This window comes from Medicago sativa, chromosome 3, assembly GCF_051527215.1.
Source record: "Medicago sativa cultivar Bolivia chromosome 3, Bolivia_mono, whole genome shotgun sequence".
Taxonomy (NCBI): domain Eukaryota; kingdom Viridiplantae; phylum Streptophyta; class Magnoliopsida; order Fabales; family Fabaceae; genus Medicago; species Medicago sativa.
This window is the reverse complement of record NC_140751.1, coordinates 89738002-89757163: the sequence shown is the minus strand read 5'-3', so window position 1 is coordinate 89757163 and position 19162 is coordinate 89738002. Positions and strand designations below refer to the sequence as shown.

The following is a 19162-nucleotide window of genomic DNA, read 5'->3' as shown; positions in this document are numbered from 1 at the left end:
TACATTACAAAAAAAAAATGTTGGAAACAAATTTGAATGCAAGGGTATTATTGACTTTTTAACTTAAGAATGGGTTTTCCACTCCCTTTCTGCACAAATCAGTGTGGAAGCAATTTTAGTGTGGGCCCCATCAATATTCTTCTTTCCTATGCCTTTTTATGTTGTTACAAACAATGGAAACCTTTCCTTTCCAGGTTCTTTCTCTCCCTTCACAATCTTTCCTCCCTCTATCTGTTGAAACAAACACACCCTTAGTGACATCATAGTATTTTATCAAAGGTTACATAAAGGTGACTCGGACTTCTAGAACCACAGTCTAACAGGAAGTTTCTAAGAAAATCAGTGGATCTTTGACCTAACACTGTCCATGAATTTTGTGGTCTTTAATGACCATAAGCTTGTTATCATGTGATTCTAGAACCACCAAGGTCTATTGTGCTCCCAGAATCAACCCAACAAAACATTGGATAATTTCATTGTGAGGGACTGTTAACTAGGAGACGGAATTGACATGTAACAAATATTTCATTAAGCATTTTTATTTGTTAACTCAATCAATACCAAAATAAAAAATTACTAGAATAACCTATGATCAGTACAACTGTAACTAACTAAAGTAAAAATCATCATCCTCATCAAGAAGAGAAGTGTAAATAATGCAAGGTTGATATCCAACATCGATCAAATGCTGGACTAATTTACTATTCACTTCACATATCTCTCCAATCTGTGGATGAAACTTATCCTTAGCCACAAACTCATGCCTTGAATTCTTCAACTCAATCCTACTAAAAGCTGGTTCTTTCTTCAAACCTCTCTCCTTCATAACATTTCTAATTCTATTACCATCACTCCATCTACCAGAGGCAGCATAAATGTTAGATAACATAACATATCTACCTGTGTTTTCAGGTTCTAACGCAAACAAAGCTTCTGCAGCTTTTCTAGCAAGTTCCAAGTTTCCATGAACTCTACAACCACCCAACACTGCACCCCACATTGCAATGTGATTACTAATTTCATTAGGCACTTTCTCAATCAAACACATTGCTTCTTCAAGTCTGTTTTTCCTCCCAAGCAAATCAATTAACAAAGCATAGTGATTACTTTTCGGCTTCACTCCGTATCGCCTTTCCATTGAATCAAGCAACTCTAATCCTTCATTAACTAAACCTGTGTGGTTGCAAGCAGATAGTACACCAAGAAATGTCACATGATTTGGCTCTATGTTGGATTCTATCATCCTATCAAAAACTGCCAACGAATCTTCTCCGCGACCATTTTGCGCAAATCCAGTTATTAATGTATTCCAAGAAACTACATCCTTCACATGAATCATCGCCTCAAACAAACTTTCAGCCGATTTCATATCACCACACTTTGCATACATGTCAATCAAAGCATTAAATACATACACATTAAACAAATTGTCACTACTTCTACCTCTGATAATTTGACAATGAACTTGTTTACCTCTTCCTATAAGAGCTTCACTTGCACAAGCATTTAAAACAATTACAAAAGTCTGTGCACTAGGCAGTACCCGTTCTTTAATCATTTGGTGAAACACTTCTAAAGCTTCATAACAGCGTCCATTTTTAAGGAAACCCGAGATCAAAGCAGCCCAAGAAACCATGTTTTTAACTGGCATTTCGTTAAACACCTTACATGCATCATCAATTCTCGATGCTCTCGTGTATGTAACTACCATTGATGTCCAAGACACTACATCTTTCTCTACCATGGAACGAAACAAACAAAACGATGAATTGGGTTCCCCACATTTCCCATAAGCGTCAATCAAAGCATTATTGAGAATCAAATTCGTGTGAAATCCAACTATAATTGCCACCCCATGAGCCTGACGCAACCATTTAACGTTACCCAAACAAGAACAGTTACTAACTATGCTAACAAGCGTGAACTCGTCTAACATCAAACCACCAACATCATTTTGCATCTCCCTAAAAAATTTAACCGCTTCTTTATGAAACTCGTGACGTGTTAAACCGGATATAAGCGAGTTATAGCTAACAAGGTTTCTTTGCGGCATTTCATCGAACAGTTTATAAGCTTGATCGAAAACTCCATTTTTTGAGTAAAATGAGAGCAGCGTGTTCCACGTACGTGTTGTCTTGTTGGGAAGATCATCAAAGGCTTTGTGAATACTCTCTTTACAGCCACATTTAGAATACAAATCAATGAGGCCATTTGCGAGAAAAGTTTCAAAGAAAAGCGCGGTTTTGATGAGTTGAGAGTGCAATGCTTTTCCAAGCTTCAAGCTTTTTGCCGTAACACAGTTTGAAATCAGAGACGAAAATTTCTCGATGGTGGAACTGAATTCATTGGTGTGAAACATCACCGTGTTTCTTTCTCCGACAAGAACAGAACAGGTACCCTGTTTAGTTAGAGCATCCACAATGTAGTTCCCTAACAAGACTCCTTAAATGGACTCCCACGTGACACATCACTTATTTATAATTTTTTAATAAAAGTATCTATTAAGGACTCAATGACTCCAGTGGTAATACACTAATAAGGACTCCAATGAAAGTACTTAAATATGTCCCACTATCTTTATATCATTAAACAAAAATAATTTATCTATTACTCCTTTTTACAAGTGGGACCAAGTATTACACATTTTATTATTCTTTTATGCAAGTGGGATCAAGTAGAACACATTTTATTACTTTTTTAAATGTGGGACCAATTAGTTACCCAGGAGAGAGAGGGTCCTTATATAGTTGTCCGTTCCTTAACGGGGACTCATTTTTTCTTCCTCCGATGGAGGGTCCTTAACGGGGAGTGGTCCTTGTTAAGTAAGGACCCCCCATTGGAGATGCTCTTAGTGGGTCCAGTTCTCGTGGCATTTTACGGGGGTATGATTTAAAATTTGAAATAATTGATAATTTTTTTTGAGCAATAATAATTGATAAATTTTAGACAAAATACATTTTTGGTATTTAAATTTGATAAGAATATCGTATCAATATTTATAGTCTGATCTCATCAGGTATTGTACTCGGATTCCCTCGAACCATTCGTTGGAAATTGGTGAAAAATTTACAAAATAAAATATAAAATATAGAGAAATTCATTAATATATAGCAACACGGCTAGGGGGTGGCATGTGTGTTTGGTTTAGAAGAGAAGTTGTGAAGAGAGAAATAGGTGAGAGAGAGTGTGGAAAGAGAGAAAGAGATGAGAAATAGAGTGGATTTGAAGGGTTGTTTGGTAGAAGAGAATGAAAAGAGAAATAGAAGAGAAAGAAGTATTGTTATTTTGTAAAAGGACAAATATACCCTTATTTAAAATAACCATTCAATTTATAAATTTCATTTCTAATTGAAAACTAATTTACTTTTTTTAAGGGAAAACTAATTTACTTTCTTACTGCTTTTTTTAGAGGAGGATTTCTTACTACATTTAGTTGAATAACCAAATAATTAAACTATTTATTTTAAATTTTGTTAGTGGGTTGTTTTAACTTAATTACTTTAGAAATAATACTAGTACTTTATTCGGTTCCCCAATTTTGCACAAATCAGTGGATAATTTTTCAACTCTCTCACTCACATAAACCAACCAAATTTATTCAATTGATTATTGTTTTTTGAGAGGATTCAATTGATTTGTTACCACCACCCACAAAATTAAATGCAGAAATTAATCGTGTTTTGTTACATAAGTTACAGAAGTAAATTAAGATATGCAATTTTCTGATAACCTCGACACAATACCAACATCGCCGTTCTGAATTTTAATTTGGTCATTGAAGAGAGTAAAACAAACAGAGAAGCAAGTAAGGAAGGCAGGGGTATAGATGGAAAAGGAAAAATTTGAGTCCTCTCTCTCAACTTTCTTCACACATATGAAGAGAAACAAAAAGGTTGTGGGTCCCGCAGATTTTTTTCTCTCTTCCCTATTTCATCGCTATGCCAAACAGAAGAAATTGTCCATTTCTTCAAAATTTCTCTTCCCTTAACTTCTCTCGCCTCTAAATCTGTTGTTCCAAACACAGTGTTAGGGTGGGTGAGGGAAAGAATTTCCCACTATGGGAAAGTTTTTTTTAACCATCAGATTAGAGAGGAGTACTGATCTTATCATGGTCTGCCTATATTATATATTTTTTCTTTCTCTTTCATATTGTGTTCTACCCCACGAATACTGACTTTTTTTCACAGATCTGGAATTCAAATTCTGTGTTGCTAAATCCTCCCAGTCCTCACCAACATTTTACTTTTGGTACATCTCATTTCAAAAAATAGTTCAGCTTGATTTTTGACAAACAAAAAAGTGAAATGAACTAGACAGCGCTTGTAGTAGAACTCTCAGAGGAATAAGATGAAACTCCATAAATTCTGTCCTGTTATAACAAATGAAACACTTCAAGAACACAAGCATGTAGTAAATGAAATTGGATATGGAAAATGAAAATAGACCAGGGAAAGAGTTTTTAATCTGAAAACAACAACATTCATCATCATTACAAGACCTGGAAAATGAAAATAGATCAGAGAAAAGGTTATTTCATTCATAAATCCAGGCTTATAATCCGGCAACGGTGGCGACGGTAGGACGGCGAGGGAGAGTCAGTGGTGGTAACTACTGTCGTTCCTTCATAACAATAACTTGATTTTTTTTTTAAATTGCTGAACTGATTTTCTTGGAACATAACGGTGGTGGTGGTTGAGTGGGGCAAGTGGTAGTGGTGCGTTTATTGGTGTCTGGTTCATGATCATGAGGATGAAGACAAAGGAAAAATAATTTTATGTTGAGGGTGTATGATAAAAGTGTGTTTTTCATTTGATCTAATAGTTAAAATTTACTTTCCCATGATGGGGAATTCTTTTCCTCACCCACCCTAAATGTTACCCGGCTAGGGCAACATAGGTGGCATTTAGGGTGGGTAATAGGAATTCTTTCCCACCATGGGAAAGTTACTTGTTAACCTTTAGATCAAATAAAGACCACAATATGTAAACCAAAAAAAAATAAAATAAAGACCACAATATTATTATGCACTATCAATACTATATTTTTTGACACTATCTCTCGTCATCATCTCTCTCTCTCTCTCTCTCCTGTGTCCTTCTTCACCCACCACCACCAACAACAACCTCTCAAAAGCTAAAATCCACCTAGTTACCACCATGGATCCTATTGCAATTGCTTGAATCACCATTTCTAATATTTCTGCGTATTAACACACATGTATATCTTGAGTCACTACAAGAATATTAATGCTTTATCAACACACATGTGAAGGAATCAAATGGGATATTCATCTTTTCATTTGCTGGATTAAGCAACTTTAAATAATTAAATAACAGAGAAAGAAATCAACTGAAAGGAATACACACATGTATATCATTTCCACTCCGCCAAGGGAGGCAGCGGTATATCTCATCTCCCCTCCATTTGAACTTGTGTGTTTGTGGGTTTCACAAAAATTAAGAAATACACTATAAACCGTGTTTGATAGTTTGAGAGTTGTTCCTTATTGGAAATCCAATTTAACAATAGATTGAATTTAATTTGATGGTTTGAGAGTTGTTTCTATGAATTCAAGTTATATATATATATATATATATATATATATATATATATATATATATATATATCATAAGATGCAAATTCCATTATTCAATTGATTTTAGAACAAGAAAAGTTGAAGAATTATGATTGGTATGATTATGGTAAAAGCTAAAGGTGATCGATGAAAGAGATGAAGAATAGAAGAACCCAGGTGAACAATGAGAGAGAAGAAGCGAAAATTAGTTTTAAATTTTGTTTTTGTTTTTTTGTGTGCTTAAAAGAAAAAGAATATGATGTAGGCAGTCCATGATAAAATCAATACTCCTCTCTAATCAAATTGCCAAAATTAACTTTCCCATGGTGGGAAAGAATTCCTTCTACCCACCCTAAATGCCGGTGGCGTTTAACCTGGGAATGAGAAGTTTTTTCCCACCATGGGAAAGCTCCCCTTTCCAGGACACCTGTCAGTGCATAACCTGTTTGAGAAAAAAAATAAAAAACTGAAAATTGTTATTTTATTGTTGTTTGTTTGTTTTTTCTAGTGTACCTCTCCTCTTTACTATTGCTCCACCTCACTTCTATTATTTCATTTCCAGAAGACCATCTCATTAATTTCCTTCGACCTTCTCTCCAACAGCAACCACTATCCTCCCTCCACAATTTCTTCTTCAAACTCTTCAATTTCTTCAGCTATTGAAACACTACATCTTCATCTTCAAACATGTAATGCAAAAGAAGAAAAAACAAACCCAGAAAAAAAAATCTCAATTTCATTTCTTCTAGATCTAATCTTAAATTAATTCATTTAAATTGTTGAACAAACTTTCTTCAGTGTCGAACCATTGACCCCTACATGCATGTTGTTGATTTTGAAATTGGACTTGGAATTCATTACTCTTATATTATGAAAGAGATTACTGAAAAAGCTGTTAACGGTTCCTTGTTGCTTCATATATTTGGATCTCTTAAGAACAACAACAACAAAGGCATAGATGGTGTTGTGGTTCCTTTTTTTTAGTGCTTTTTTTAGTGCCCCATGTATGTTGTTTCAATCTCTAGTGGTGAAAGATCGGGATCAGATTTGGGAAAGGAAAGAATTGATGAAGATGGTGGGTAGTAATATTTATCAATTCAAATTAATATGTATTCTACACAACTTATGATCATGTTTGCATTGCCTAAATCATAAGAAATCAAAGTATCCTGATTGGTGGATTTTTTTTAGTGAATCAAAGGGTTTTTGGGTTGGTTGAATTAGATTGATGAAGACAAAGAATTTGATGATGAATTAATAATAAAACAGTTGGGAAAAAAGAATTAAATGAAGACAAAGAATTTTTTTTAGGTGTTGTTGTTTTTGTAATTTGATTTTAAAATGTAATTTTTTTTTGAATAACTGTTAATTAATAAAAATGTCAGTTAAGGTCTTGTGAATTAATATTCTTTTAAAAACCAATTAATTTCTTATGAAAATTAAAATTAATTTGGTAACATTTTTTGTTGAAGGAATTAATTTGGTAACATTATTATCAAATGAATTGCCAGGCACATCCGAAAAGTCCAAAACTAATTGCCAGGCCCGTGACTTATTATAAGCAAATGAAAAATTGTTGTTTAATCAATTGGTGGGGTCCACTGCTGCAGTTCACAATACCAAGCAACAAGTTACAACAATTAAGAAGTCACAAATCTTAGCCATCCAAATAAAAAATTATTAAATCTATGGTTGTGATTCAACTTTCCCATGATGGGAAAGAACTTCCCTTTCCCATACTAAACCCCACCCTAAATGCCACCGGCAACATAAATAGGGTGAAGATCCTCTCCATTTATTATCCTCTCCATTTCTACCATTTGGAGAGATAAAGACACATAAAAAAGTCAAAAGTAATTAATCATGGTGGGACCCACTTTATAGTAGGGCCCACTACCTATTTTATGTGTCTATCTCTCTCCAAATTGCATACTTCCATTTATTTTCTAAATGGAGAGGATCTTTACCCACATAAATAAGTAGTGAAGATAAAAGCAGACACTGCATTACAATTTACATGGTGGAGAGTTTAGCATGGGAAAGAAAAGTTGTTTCCCATGATGGAAAAGTCATTTTTGAGCATTAGATTATTGCTTCAAAAAAAAAAAGCATTAGATTAGGGTGTATTTGTTTCAGCTTAAAAAAAAATTGATTTTGAGTTACAAGAATCTAGAGTATTTTTTTAAAGATTTTTAAAAAAATCTAAAGTTATTTCTGTTTGTTTACTATCATAAAAATCATTTTTTTAAGATTTGAAGCTCTTACACTTGAGTTCCTTGTGTTTAGAAAAGAATAGATTTTGAAAAAGCTACTTGAAATAGTTTTTCATTTTGATGCTAAAAATAATTTTTTTAACAAAATGAATTTTTTAAAAATCTAACACAACTACAAAAATAAAAAAGTGATTTTTTTAATCAAAAAATAGATTTCTTTTTCAAAAAAATCCAAAACAAACGGGCCCCAAAGAAGCCCACATACATAGTAGACAAATAAATTTAAGAAACATCAAAAATTAATATTATTCAAATTAGAGTTTAAATTAGACATTCGTAACCGATAATTTCATTTTGAACATAATTTAAATTTGAGAATTTTGATTTAGAAATTTAAGTGTTATGAATATTATTTAAAGAAAATATAAAAATAAAATTGATATATCATTAGTTTTGAATTAAAAATCAATTTTAAATATTATATAAATCACACACACAATTGATTTACCCTTATTTTCATGCATTAAACGCAACTCTTAGAGTCATGTATTTCAATCAACAAGAAACCATCAACTACAAATCTCCTTCTTTCTTCGGATATTAAATATGATTCTTGAAGTCATGTATGTCATGTGATAATAAATATTATATATGTAAGAAATACAATGTGATTGAAAATTTTAATTCGTATCACAAATTAATACGACTCTTGTCCGTATTTTTACTACGTTAAAACGAGTAAATTACAAGCAATGTTTCTTTTGTATAATTGTAGAGTTTATTTTAATCATGTATTAGCTTTATATGTAAGTATAGATTCTTTGTCCTCGTAAGTTTAACTCAGTTGGTATGGACAATGCATAATATATGCAAGGTTCAGGGTTAAAACCCTGGCCACCAAAAAAAAAGATTCTTTCAAAAAAAAATGTAAGCATAGATGTTTGTTGTGATATAATTTATAAAAATAAAAATAAATAAAATTTACAAAGTTGTCCTTTATTTAAAACATATTTAAAAGTATGAAATAATTTTTTTTCCAAAATCAAGTGGATGTAGGTTGATAAATTACACCTTCATAATTTTAAGCGGGCGTATATTAACAACCCCTATATAAATATACTAATCTTTTTTAAGGGATATAAATATACTAAATTAAATATTTATTATAAAAAATTATTTTAAATTTTGTTATTTTGATTTTTATCATGTAATATTTTTTTCTTTTCTTTTAATATAAGATTGTATATTTTTCAAGGACTGTAATAGAACGAAAAAAATTTACTGCAGTATATTTACATAGATGGAAAAGATTTAAATCGTTAATTATGAAATGAGTGATATTGTATCACATTGTTGACTAAGTAGTCACAAAATAATTGGTATTATTAATTGGGTTCTGCTAACCGGTGCCTCCGGGACACTGGTTAAGCATATCATAAAAGAGAATTACTATCATAAAAGGAAACTGTTTTTGACTTTATTATAAATTAATTACACAATTTCAATGCATTAACTACTATATAATTTCCTTTTTCATATCCTCAACCAGTGCCCCTGAGGCACCGGTTAGCATTTCCCTTATTAATTAGCTCTAAACTAACAAACACATTCATTTTTGTAAGTTTTATTAGTCTACTATTGCATTCTTAAATGACTAAATTAACCGATACTCAAACAAGTAAAGAGGCTCGACCACCATCTATGATCGTCTAAGACAAAATTTGCATTCTTTGCCTTAACCTTATCCAACAAAGGCATAAAATTCTCTATATTTTTGAATATTCTATTATTTTGTTCATTCCACACAAGTTAAACACAAAGGAGCCAATATAAGTTGTAAAGAGGAGCATCGCGTTTTCAAATCACATGTTGAATAAATAAATTGAATAAAATGAACTGAAAGAAGTTATGGATCCGCTGAAAAAACCAATACAAAGCCGAACTAAAGACTAAAGTTATGGAGGGAAATGCTGCGACAAAACAAATTGCTTTTGAATAATCCCGTTAGGGTCAAGCCTTCACATAACTATAAAACATTGTCATTGTTATACCATGTTTAACATAGAATTGAGAGAAGAATTAAAGAATTAAAGAGATCAGAGAAAAACGTAACATATGCAAGTTTCGATTCTTTATATTAACATGTAAAAGTTTGGATTCTTTATGTTAGCATAGTTATGATTTTAATTCAATGATATGATTTTCTTTCAAAAAAAATTCAATGATATGATTTTAATCAGAAATTCTGAAATATTAAATTTCCATATTCCAATACAAATTAAGAGCATGTTTTTAAGAAATTTAACTAGACCACCAAAATTGATACCGAAGATAATCAAATATGAGATCTTGAGAACAACATACTTTAAGGTCTTAATCAAGTGAGTTACAATAATAGTATTAGGAACAAAGAGAAATACTAACTTGTTCCCTTATCATAAGTTAAGAAGTTAAAAACAGAAGTATTTTTTTGAAATTTGTGTATTCTATGTCGTAAAAGTTTAATAATTTAAATATTTTCAATACAAAATTTATTTCTTATTTTATTTTTTAGAGCATCTCTAATGGGGGTTTCTTACTTAACAAAGACCATTCTCTGTTAAGGACTCCCAATTGAAGAAAGAAAAAAAGAGTACCAATTAAGTCACAGACAACTATATAAGAACCCTCTCACCTCATCAACTAACGGGTCTCACGTTTAAAATAAGTAATAATATATATATAAATTGGTCCCACTTTTAAAACAAGTGATATTTTAAGAACTCAGCGACACTCACTCAACATAAGTGATATTTTGCGGTTCATGCAAATTAAATATTTTTTTTTTAAAGAATGGATGCAAAATTGGTAATGTTAATTTTTGTATTTTCAAATTATTAGAAAATGTGACATAAATTTGAGTTCATACGAATAAATAAATATTTTATAATCTAATTTTTTTTAGAGATTATAATTAAATATTATGAGGTAATTTATAATAGAATGAGTAAATTAGTTTTGTATAATGATGTAGAGTTAGTAAGACTTAAGTATTTTTCATTGAAGTCCTTATTAATATATTGTCATTGGTGTCATTGAGTCAATAACTTTATTAATTTAATACTCCACTCGTCCTGCAATAGATGACCTATTTGACAATATACAATATTGACTTAATATACTTTGATCATATTTTTCCACTAATTCACAAAGATAAATAATATCATGTCAGTTGTTGTTGAATTCGTCTCGATGAATTTTTAAAATATTAAATTTTCATAATTTTTTTTAGTAGAGAATTGAAGATATCAAAGATAAAACATGTGCATTGGTACGTGTGTCGGAGTCAACTAGGTTATTTAATATAGGACGAAAGGAGTATCTTATTTTACATATTTCTCCATTCGCAATTTTTTAGTAGATTATCTTTAGGCAAAATTACACAATTAGTTCCTTAACTTTATTTTAGGTAACACTTCCGTCCTTTATCTTTTTTTTGTCTCGATTTAGTCTTTTATGTTATAAAATGACAATATCTTATCATTTTTTATGAGATTTTTTTAAAGAAATATTATTTTCTAGGCTTGTATGATGAAGATTTGCGTTTGTCTATGAGTTTGATGAATTTTATTTAGAGTTTTTGATTATTTTTTTTATAAAAAAGGATAACTATGTTGTTATTTTATAACATAAAAGATTAAATCGTGATAAAAGAAGATAAAGGACGAACTAAAATTAAGTGGTTTGGCTTAACTTCTCATTTGATCGAGAAGAGGTGGCAAAAATAAGCTCTAATGAGCTTTTTGTAAGGTAATGGAATGGCTAAACATTGTTTGGTTCGAAAAGTGGTGGGTGACTTGTCTTTTCTGGACTCATCACCTTTCGCTAAGCTATTGGACACTTGTGTTAAATCAAAGTCTGTTTTTGATGCACGTCGTGTTCATGCTCGAATCATTAAGACACAATTTTCCTCTGAAATCTTCATTCAGAACAGGCTCGTTGATGTATATGGTAAATGCGGGTTTTTGGAGGATGCACGCAAGGTGTTTGATCATATGCCGCAGAGGAATACTTTCAGTTGGAACGCGGTTTTAAGCGCGTTGACGAAGTGTGGTGCTCTTGATGAGGCTTTGAACTTGTTTAACTCTATGCCTGAGCGTGATCAGTGTTCATGGAATGCTATGGTGTCTGGTTTTGCTCAACGGGATCGGTTTGAGGAAGCATTGAGATTTGTTGTTGATATGCATAGTGAGGATTTCGTGCTTAATGAGTATTCGTTTGGCAGTGCTCTTAGTGCTTGCGCAGGGTTGATGGATTTGAATATTGGTGTTCAAATCCATGGTTTGATAGTGAAGTCTCGTTACTCGTTGGATGTTTACATGGGTTCTGCTCTTGTTGATATGTACTCCAAATGTGGGGTAGTGGGTAGTGCTCAGAGGGCTTTTGATGATATGGATGTGAGGAATATAGTTTCTTGGAATAGTTTGATTACATGCTATGAGCAAAATGGTCCTGCGGGAAAAGCTCTTGAGGTTTTTGTAAGAATGATGAATTGTGGGATTGAGCCTGATGAGATTACTTTGGCCAGTGTGGTCAGTGCTTGTGCAAGCTTATCGGCAATTAGGGAAGGTTTGCAAATTCACGCGTGTGTTATGAAACAGGATAAATACCGGAACGACCTTGTGTTAGGCAATGCTTTGGTTGATATGTATGCAAAATGCAGGAGAGTTAATGATGCTCGATTGGTTTTTGATAGGATGCCGCTTAGGGATGTGGTATCTGAAACCTCCATGGTTAGTGGATATGCAAAGGCGTCAAGTGTGAAAGCCGCAAGACTGATGTTTTCAAACATGATGGAGAGGAATGTGGTGTCGTGGAATGCGCTTATTGCAGGTTATACGCAGAATGGAGAAAACGAAGAGGCTGTTAGATTATTCCTCCTCCTAAAAAGGGAATCCATCTGGCCAACACATTACACCTTTGGCAATCTACTTAATGCATGTGCAAATCTTGCTGATTTGAAGCTTGGAAGACAGGCTCATACTCACATTTTGAAGCATGGATTTTGGTTTAAGTCCGTGGAAGATTCTGATATTTTTGTAGGGAATTCTCTTATTGACATGTACATGAAATGTGGATTGGTTGAAGATGGACGCTTGGTTTTTGAGCACATGTTAGAAAGGGATAGCGTCTCGTGGAATGCCATGATAGTTGGATATGCACAAAATGGTTACGGTACCGAGGCCCTTGAAATTTTCAGGAAAATGCTGGTATCTGGAGAGAGACCAGATCATGTTACCATGATAGGAGTTCTGTCTGCGTGTAGTCATGCAGGACTTGTTGAAGAAGGGCGCCGTTACTTCCAATCAATGACGACCGACCATGGTTTAGTACCTATAAAGGACCATTATACATGCATGGTTGATTTACTTGGTCGGGCCGGTTGCCTTGACGAAGCAAACAATTTGATACAGACAATGCCAATGGAGCCTGATGCTGTTGTTTGGGGATCATTACTTGCTGCTTGTAAGGTTCATGGAAACATTACTTTAGGGAAGTATGTAGCAGAAAGGCTCTTAGAGATTGATCCCTTGAACTCTGGACCTTACGTTCTTCTTTCAAATATGTATGCTGAGCTTGGTAGATGGAAAGATGTGGTTAGAGTCCGGAAACAGATGAGGCAAATGGGAGTAATTAAGCAACCTGGTTGCAGCTGGATTTCAATTCAGAGTCATCTACATGTTTTCATGGTAAAAGATAAAAGACACCCTCATAAAAAGGACATCTATTTAATTCTGAAAATTCTCACAGAACAGATGAAGCGAGTTGGCTATGTGCCAGAAGCTGACGATGACGAGCCTTATGAGGAGGAAAGCGACTCTGAACTTATCTTACACAGTGAAATGGAAACGGCAGTAGATGCTGCAGTTGGATAAAAAAATTACTTTATTTTTCGGCGATGACGAGCCTTATGAGGAGGAAAGCGACTCTGAACTTATCTTACACGGTGAAATGGAAATGGCAGTAGATGCTGCAGTTGGATAAAAAATTTACGTTTTTTTTTGGCTCATAGCTCAAGTGTCCTTCAAAGAAAGTAGAAAGATCTGATATCAGGCTTTCTTTTCTTAGACTTTGAGAAAAGGCTAGATATCTGAGATGCTACAGAGTCTTGAACATACTCCTCAGTTTGTTGTTACTACTGGCTTCAATGCAAAAGAGGTAGATTTTAGATACTCTCAATCTGCCAATTTTCTTGCAGTTAAACACAACATTTGATTGGTTTTGACCAGATGCTCAGTTTGATTGCCAGAAAGATGAGTTCAAAATGTTTAACTGCCACTTCTACAGAGTGAACATATCATGTATATCACGTGGAGACGTACAATGAAAAGGAATAACAGGGATATATGAGCAGAGAATATTCTCAGTATGTTTCCTAATTGCTTCAATGTTTTTTTTTTTATAGGCAAATGTTGGTAAGTTAGTGGTTATGTTAATTTCCGGAGTTTGAACCCTGAATCTCCTTATTCTTTTGAAGAAGCTAAACTAGCCCACCTAAATTGGCACCGGGAAGAATCAAACCTGAGACCTTGAGGAGGAGCACACTCCAAGATCTCAAGCCAACACCACCACCTGAGCCCACTAATTGTTTCATTATGATGCTAATCTTTAGTTCGCTTTATTCTACCATTTGTATTTTATGCCTGGAGTGTTGATTGTAATCGAAACTAGGCTTCCCACTGAGCAAGCCTGTGACAAGATCTTCTTGGTTTTTATTGTACTAGTATTGAGAACCTGTGCAACACACATGAAGAAATTCGTAGAACAAAATTTTATTTGATATGATTTACAATTTGTTCTGTTCAATTATTTTGCAGCAACAATGTTTAATAATAAATCACAGTATCATATTAAGCATATTTGCAATCTAACTAAGTAACCACATAAAACACAAACGTAATATATTATAATGATAGTACAATTTGTTGGCACTGATAAAACAAATATTTTATATGTATATGTTTTGGCAGGTATTACATATCTTCTTTGGTTGTTGTCTGCAGAAAAATCCAAGACACGTGAACCCTCTTGAGAGTCACCATGGTTTTCAGAAGGTGGCACTCTGGGAGCATCTGTATCTGAGAATTACATAAGAAATGAATCTATAAACAAAGATGAAGCACACCATCACCCCAACATTCTTCCATCTACTACTCTCTCCTCCATACCCTTCTTCTTTAAGTACATCCTCTCCTTTCATCACACATGCCCCAAACATGTACTCTAAGCACTTCTTTGAGTTGGAGAACTCATTTATTAGAAACCCTTCAAATGGATACTTAAATAGGGACAAATAATGCATGAAAATCCAGTAGTTTGGAATTTCATGATTGGATATGAAGTAACCAGAGAACAAGAAAGAAGAACCAATGACACCGGCGATTATCGAATTTCCAACAATGAAATTAGGCACCAGAGCACTGAAACAGACCACAACCGAGTTTGCGGTATACAAAACCAGCCATATTAGCAACAAAAAGTGCAAAAACGCCGTGAAATTTTGGTTGAGACCGATAATCCAGTAAAGCGGCACTGCGAATAAAATGGCTAGTATGAGTAGAAATGGCAAGTAAACTAGGCCATTGGCAATAGCATAAGATGAAACTCTGTAGCTTCCACTTGAAGTCTCCTTCATTAGAATCTCCCTTTCTTGTAGAAAAATCGGTAGAGCTTCAATGGCACTCGATAACAAAAACGTTAAAATGAAAGCAAACAGACCAACCCTTTGTTCTGCTCCCACTAGACCATCTTTGAGATTACCAAAGATGGATCCTAAAACCAGTCCTGAAATCAGCATCTGAATTGTCCTAAATGCAAAGAGCTCCTTTGTACGGAAAATATTTTTTGAGAACCTATGAGCTAGAATCATAGTTTCTCTCAATCTAGAATTTGCATAATCACTAGTGAAATCCATTCCGACATTCAGGTTTTCTATGTCAAATACCTTGGATTGTTGAAATAGCTGTTGCAGAGTAAACTTACCGCTTCTACTTTCACCTTGATCATTGCCTTTCTTTAGTAGCATTGTCCCTAGTAATCGTTTCGGTGGTTCGATCTGAACTTGCTGACTCTTTTGTTGTTCCTGAATAGTCTCAATGGATTCAATAGCAAACTCAACAACGTTAACATGAAGAGGAAGCTCTAAACCCATCAACCTCAGATTCACATCCAACAAATCCGCACTTCCATGATGCAACACACTGCCATTCGCTAACAAAAGTATTGAATTGAACAACTTCACTATTCTGAACCCGGGTTGATGAATACTTAGTATTATAGTTCTTCCCCTAGATTCAGCCATGACTTTCAGCATATCAATTATTTGCAGAGCTGAGGTACTGTCAAGACCTGAAGTTGCTTCATCAAGAATCAACACTTTTGGTTCATGTATGACTTCAACACCAATGGAAACACGGCGCCTCTCGCCACCAGATATTCCGCGGACCCTGTCATCTCCATCTCCTACTCTAGTACTTGAAACATGACTAAGACCAAGCTCTTGAATCAGTGACTTAACCTTACAGCTTAGTTTTTCTGGAGAAAGATTTAACTTTAGTTTTGCGCTAAACATCATGGTTTCTTCAACTGTAAGTAAGGGGAAAAGGGTGTCTTTTTGTGTAACATACCCTGAAATTTTTCTGAACTGAGATTTATCTACATGCTCCTGGTTCACCAAAATAGAACCACCATTTTGTGGACTAACTCTACCAGCAAGAATCTCAAGCAATGATGATTTTCCTGCTCCACTTGGCCCAACAATTGCAAGAATTTCACATGGCTTGGCCATGCAATTAACATCCTTGAGGACATGCTTAACTCCACTACCTTGCCTTTGTTCAGCTTTTGCTTCATCTTCTGGTTTCTCACCATCTTCTTCACCATCAGGTTTTGGAGGTTTGTTGAAGATTTTAGAAGGTTGCTTTGATGTGATCTTGTAGTTGATGCCTATTGCCTCAATCTCACACCATTGTTTCTTCATTGAATTGCTTCTTGTTTTGTTTCTTTACAATGTTTATCTCTCTTTTTCTTCTACTTGTTTCTTATTATCAAAACCATTTAGTTCTCTTTAATAATCAACTATTTTGGCCTAAGCTACTGACACTAAAATAATGAGTGGTTCGAAGGGATTTCAATGCAAAGATACTGAGAGGTCCTCTAACTTGTGTATACACAGTTCATTCACGTGCATTTGCTGTTGCTATTTCTTTATCAAATTGACATAAAAAATAGAACTACTCAAATATAATATTATAGTTCACGTTAGAGAGTTACTGTATTTGTTTGTCTGGTCAACATAGGAGAGTTTTATTAATCTTTCCTTCTCAATGCCACCTTGATTACTGTGATTAGTTCTAAACTGTGTGAGGGGTCCAAAATCCAGCTACATAATCCAGTAACAAACGTGTCTTTATTAGCACATTGTCACGAGGTAAAACATGGTACTAGACTACTAGTATCTGACTATCTGCACTCACTTTCATAATCAGTAATCATGTTAACATCTTTCTCGAACTATAAACTGATGGCATAGCAATTCATTCATTCGTAGGAAACTAGCAGTACGAAACACAAGGCTTTGCATGTTTCTAAGTAGTGTACTTCTTGTTTGTTTTCATCCCTACCTCTGTTCTTAATTGTCCTTTTCAAATTATTATCTTAATTATTTTTGAGATAAACTAATACTACAATAGAAAAATGAACTATCATAGACATACATAAGGGTGACAAATAGGCCAACCCACACCACCTCAATTTGCCTAAAACGAGCCGAGGCAGGCTGGATTAGAAAAGTGGATCAAAAACCTCATTTATCTCAAGGATTTTTTTATTCACTAAATTTTGCAACCCCTCTTGAGTGTGTGATTAGATTTGGATTAATTCATATCTGCAACGCAATATGCGTAAAATAATAATATCAACGAATATATTAAAGTTTGATCAATAGTTATTTCATCAGGAATTGAACCCGGTTTCTACTGAATGATTCATTTTAGAGAAACTCATTAGTCACTTGAGTCCAATCACTTGGTTAATCTTCTTGTATTTTTCTATTGAATGAATTTGTGTTTACTATAAAAAGTAAATAAATAAAAACTTGGGGGTGCCTGTAACACTATTAAACACATGCACCGTACCATTAGCCATCAATAATATCCACAAAGATGATTTATTTGTTGATATAGATATAGAATGGTGGTCGCTTTTCTGACATTGAATGTTTTCTAGAAACACATGAAAAAGACTAAAAAGCTCAGCGGTAGTTAACTATCGCCGGTTTTTAGTTATAAGTCAGCGGTAGTTAACTACCGCTGGGAGCATTTAAATATTTTACATTGTTTAACAGTAAGTTTTTGATGTTAGAAAATCAATTTTCATATAGAATTATAGCGTAGAAAGCAAGATATCCATATCCAAGGCCTTTAGACACATATGCCAAAGACTGACTTCAATCTGTGTCTGTGAGGATGAGTGATAGAGTAGCCATAAAAGGTTAATAATGCAAGTATGAGTAGATGTTTTTTTGCCTTCACATTGAAATTAAAGTTTCTTTCTCACTATCAAACAAAACTCAACTAATAATCCACGTAACCGTGATGATATTGACACGCGTGTGGTTTTCTTTCTGGCTATGGTTTTCTTTCCAGGATGAGGATTAATAAGGTTTCAAATGCCATTGCCACACGATGATAAAAAAAAGCAAAGAAAAATACATTATTGTATAAGTGCCGGCTAAAAGTGACCTGCCAACTACTTCATGACGAGGGAGAGCACATAAACTTTATCGGTTATTGAATCGTTAATGGTGGCTTATCACCCTATATTAAGCCAAAACTTGTCGACTCTTTTTGGTTTGTTGTTTACGTAAATACAATTTAATTTAGTTATGAATATGATATGGAGTTAGAGAGAGTGTCGAGAGCAACAACGCGCTTCAAAGATAAAAAATCTACGAGAGACTTTAACATCACATCTTCATTCAAAATAAAGGAAATTCAATTAAAGCATTAGAATTTTCAATTATTTCATGTCTCTACTTCATATACGTCCTCTATATCAGATATATGTCTCTACTTCATGTATATTTTTTTTTTTACGAAACAACCTCATATCATTTTATTTATACAACAATAATACATGAACATCTCATATTCCCTAACATTCATTCAACATGATCTCATTTTGTTTCTATATCTCTTCCACATTACTCTCTTTTTCTCTTTTTCCCTCCAAACATTTTCCTATCAATAATGGAAGCAATACAAGTGACTAAATAATCAAAACTATGGAAACTTGGGCAAAGGCTACGGTAGGTGACCTCTTTAGGTCTCCTACC

At 33.8% G+C, this 19162-nt stretch overlaps 2 protein-coding genes and 1 pseudogene across 5 annotated transcripts; 1 reads left to right on the top strand and 2 right to left on the bottom strand.

Moving 5' to 3' along the window:
- Positions 1 to 447: 447 nt before the first annotated feature.
- Positions 448 to 2412, bottom strand: LOC146941721 (pentatricopeptide repeat-containing protein At2g21090 pseudogene; annotated as a pseudogene). Its single transcript, XR_015032474.1, has one exon. The product of XR_015032474.1 is annotated as a pentatricopeptide repeat-containing protein At2g21090 pseudogene (transcript).
- Positions 2413 to 11505: 9093 nt separating this feature from the next.
- Positions 11506 to 14634, top strand: SLO2 (Pentatricopeptide repeat (PPR) superfamily protein). 3 transcript variants are annotated; one of them, XM_085755532.1, is made up of 3 exons: positions 11506 to 13986; positions 14066 to 14194; positions 14306 to 14634. In XM_085755532.1, exon 1 carries the CDS (start codon positions 11586 to 11588, stop codon positions 13701 to 13703), a length of 2118 nt encoding a protein of 705 aa, XP_085611658.1. In that variant the 5' UTR covers positions 11506 to 11585; the 3' UTR covers positions 13704 to 13986; positions 14066 to 14194; positions 14306 to 14634. The 3 variants fall into 3 exon arrangements, with proteins under 3 accessions (XP_085611658.1, XP_085611655.1, XP_085611656.1); XM_085755529.1 differs by having other exon boundaries at positions 14066 to 14634; XM_085755530.1 differs by having other exon boundaries at positions 11506 to 14194.
- Positions 14635 to 14704: 70 nt separating this feature from the next.
- LOC146941719 (ABC transporter G family member 5-like) lies at positions 14705 to 16928 on the bottom strand. The gene has a single exon (XM_085755533.1). It carries the CDS (start codon positions 16805 to 16807, stop codon positions 14876 to 14878), a length of 1932 nt encoding a protein of 643 aa, XP_085611659.1. The 5' UTR covers positions 16808 to 16928; the 3' UTR covers positions 14705 to 14875.
- Positions 16929 to 19162: the final 2234 nt, after the last annotated feature.